Source organism: Salvelinus sp. IW2-2015, linkage group LG14 (assembly GCF_002910315.2).
Source record: "Salvelinus sp. IW2-2015 linkage group LG14, ASM291031v2, whole genome shotgun sequence".
Lineage (NCBI taxonomy): Eukaryota > Metazoa > Chordata > Actinopteri > Salmoniformes > Salmonidae > Salvelinus > Salvelinus sp. IW2-2015.
In genome coordinates, this window is record NC_036854.1 from 36818173 (window position 1) to 36821593 (window position 3421).

At 38.9% G+C, this 3421-nt stretch overlaps 1 protein-coding gene across 2 annotated transcripts; it reads right to left on the reverse strand.

Moving 5' to 3' along the window:
- Positions 1–392: 392 nt before the first annotated feature.
- On the reverse strand, positions 393–2386 carry LOC111973001 (uncharacterized). Of its 2 annotated transcripts, XM_024000118.2 has the most exons (4): positions 2268–2386; positions 1508–2073; positions 842–1264; positions 393–713 (listed from the first exon to the last, which is right to left on the reverse strand). In XM_024000118.2, the coding sequence occupies exons 2-4, from the start codon at positions 1978–1980 to the stop codon at positions 683–685; spliced, it is 927 nt and encodes a 308-aa protein (XP_023855886.1). In that variant the 5' UTR covers positions 1981–2073; positions 2268–2386; the 3' UTR covers positions 393–682. The 2 variants fall into 2 exon arrangements, with proteins under 2 accessions (XP_023855886.1, XP_070302783.1); XM_070446682.1 differs by having other exon boundaries at positions 1508–2386.
- Positions 2387–3421: the final 1035 nt, after the last annotated feature.

Here is a 3421-nt window from a genome sequence, read left to right on the forward strand (position 1 = left end):
CCAGGTTTCCACTCTCACTAGACATAGATGTACAGAGGGCACAATTGCCACAAATAACTATGTCTCTAGAGAGCATAGTAGTCCATCAGAATGTAGAACCATGATACCTCTATGTAAGTGAAAAGCAACCATCCCACACAGATAGTAGAGGTAGTCTAATAAATACATAACCATGAACCTATAGTAGTAAAATGTTTAAGTAGTATGCCACCAACCTGACATTGAAAGCTGCTGACACCTTTTGCAAACAGTAGGGAGAATTTCAGCTGCCACCAGCGTCAAACTGGAAGACACCTTATAAACCTATGGCAGACACACAACATTGACTAAATATTGCCAATGTTTCCGCAGTAAAGATGCTTCAGATGAAATGAACACACTCAAACAATGGGTGACTTTTAGAGGTTTATTTGAGATTTATTACAGGAAGACAATTATTCTGAACAAKTATGATCATTGATACAMACCTTGTTTACGTCAAGTGAATATCATTGAATCGSTTTTTGAAATGTGACAMGGGTATATYAATTGCATATACAGTAGGTATATTGCCAATAATCAGTAAGCCTTTGGCAAAATATAGCTTCTTCCTATGCAATATTGAATGTGTAGCTATAGCAGCRTGCTACATCCTCTTATCTCGATGAACATGAAGTGTAATTAATACTCCTTGAATACACCTTCAAGCCTCCACCTCCAGTGACGGGTTTAACCTGAGGATAGAGAAACAAATACAACATGTTAGAACCTGCAAGTAGTGGAGTTCATATTTCAAGTGCAAGCCTTCTAGGAAAATAAACTTCCATCTCGTGATTTGTGAGAGAAGTTCAATATTACATACTTTTTCAAGATGGCCACTTTCAGCAATGCCATGACTTTGATTCTCTTTGGGTCGTRGACACAGTTCTCCTGTTGGTTGCTCGGCACCATGTCAACACCAGGTGGAACCCAGGCAGTGTCATACCCATGTGTGTGCCAGTCGTATTGCCTGTCGTGACCCTGCACATCAATGATCTTAACCTTGCCAACATCCACCTTYACTTTCAGAACCATCTTGTCTGAGTCATCAGCACCAATGGGGTATTTGATGGCTTTTCTGATGTCTCGACTGACATAGACACCTGCACCAAGCATGCCATCTGTGGATGGTGTGAAGCCATGTCTCTGTATTTCTACTGCAGCCTGTTTTGATGTTCCATGATACATCACGTAGACGTGGCTGTCCTCAGGGGTGACTCCACTCTGAAGATGACGGTRTCTAGATCTGTAAGACAGGGAGACAGTTTTTGCAGAAATGTGATAAAAGTACAACCTTCTACAGTTGCAGTATTTTAAAATTTGAGGCAAAATATCTCAAACGAATTTGTAAGCCCTCCACAAATAGACTATAAAACGATGCCATTGGAAAGCTCAAAACACAATTGACTGCTGTGAAGTTCAATTGTTCATGACAGGTAAAACCAAGAGAAAGTTAGCAGTGCTTTACAACAGTTTATTTCATACTTACATGTTGCTTTCTTTTACTTTCATGACCTGCATGACTTTGATTCTCTTTGGGTCGTAGACACAGTTCCCCTGTTGGTTGCTCAGCACCATACTGACCCCTGGGGGAACCCAGGCGGTGTCATATYCATGCTCGGTATGCCAGGTCTTCTGCATGGGGTGATCCTGTTGATCTATGATTTTAACCTTCCCTACATCCACTTTGACTTTTAGTACTCTTCTCTTATTGTTGGAAACACCAAGGGGGTATTTAATTGCTTTCCCTATGTCTCGACTGACATACACACCAGGCCCAAGTTCTTCTCTTGATGGTGTGAAACCATTCTTCTTTATCAACTCTGTAGCCTCTTTTGTGGTGCCGTGGAACATCACATATTCTTTGTGATCCTCTGGATGCTCATTGGTCTCAAGAATGTTTTCTAAGTAGTATGGTGAATTTGTTTTGTTTTTCTGCTTGGTGTATCCCTTCAAAGCCATAGTAATCAATCTGCAGCTGAATACACCTCTGACAAATGATCTGTAATCCCCAAAACTATTTTTAAGGGCTAGCTATCTTGCAAATTATTTAGGCTGAAACCGTTAAAGCAAATTGTAATATTTAAATAACTATTCAACGTATCCAGAATCAATGTTACAATAGTATTAGAATAGCATTATAACATTCTCAAGTAAAGACTGGTAAACAAAACAGTWTTTGACTTATATCAAGTGTTCAATAATAAGACAGCTMACTTGTCTAGTGTTTCAAATAACATTATTCTCACCCGTTATACTAACAGACGAATGCAGGATTATACCGTATGTGAGGGTTTCCTTCCACTCAAGTTTCATTTCCTGGTTCTTGAGAAAAACGTTAGGTTTTCTGTTTCTTTGTAAGTAAAAACCACGCCCACTCACATTCGAATCTAGTCTAATGGGTACATGATTAWWAACATATCTGTAACGTCATGCCGTATTAAGACCCCTGGAGCGTTTTAAAATTGCAATGCGGACACCTTTGACAAATACATTGACGTTTTTAGTCTTTATACAGTTCCAGTCAAAAGTTTGGACACACCTACTCATTCAAGGGTTTTTCTTTATTGTTTACTATTTTCTACATTGTAAAAAAGTAGCGAAGATATCAAAACTATTAAATAACACACGGAATCATGTAATAACCAAAGAAGTGTTAAACAAATCAAAATATATGTTATATTTGAGATTCTTCAAAGTAGCCACCGTTTGCCTTGTATATCAGACTAGGATCAGAATCGGTAATGTGTTGTCTATCTAAACAGTGATCACACAACTACTGTCTGCGACTAACAGGAAGACACCGTTGATACGTCTATGGAAGACACAACATTGACCAATATTATCAATATATTTCTGCACCACAGATGCTGTAGATTAATAAAACCTGATTGGATTTTGTGGAGGTAAAACACTCAAACAGTATCGGGAACTTCTAGTTTATTTGAAATGTATTATAGGAAGAAAACCCTTCTTTAAACAACGTATGATCATTGATACACATTCATTATCAAGTAAATATGATTGATTATATTTCTAAAATATATGATGAGGTTATATGATTGATTGCACAGCCTATCCTCAGCCTATTGTGAGCCTGTTTAGCTCCTTCTTACTGTGGACTGTAGACTGACACAGGTGTGGTCCCTGAGTTAATTCATCACTTAACATTCCATCATGCTTAGGGTCATGTACAGTATAAAAATACTGGGCAGGCCATTATTTTGGCTGCCATGGCGATGCCCCCATAGGATGATAATGCCCCCATCCACAGGGCACGAGTGGTGACGTAATGGTTTGATGAGCATGTGTAACGGATGTGAAATGGCTAGCTAGTTAGCGGGTATGCGCTAGTAGCATTTCAATCAGTTACGTCACTTGCTCTGAGACTTAAGTAGGGTTT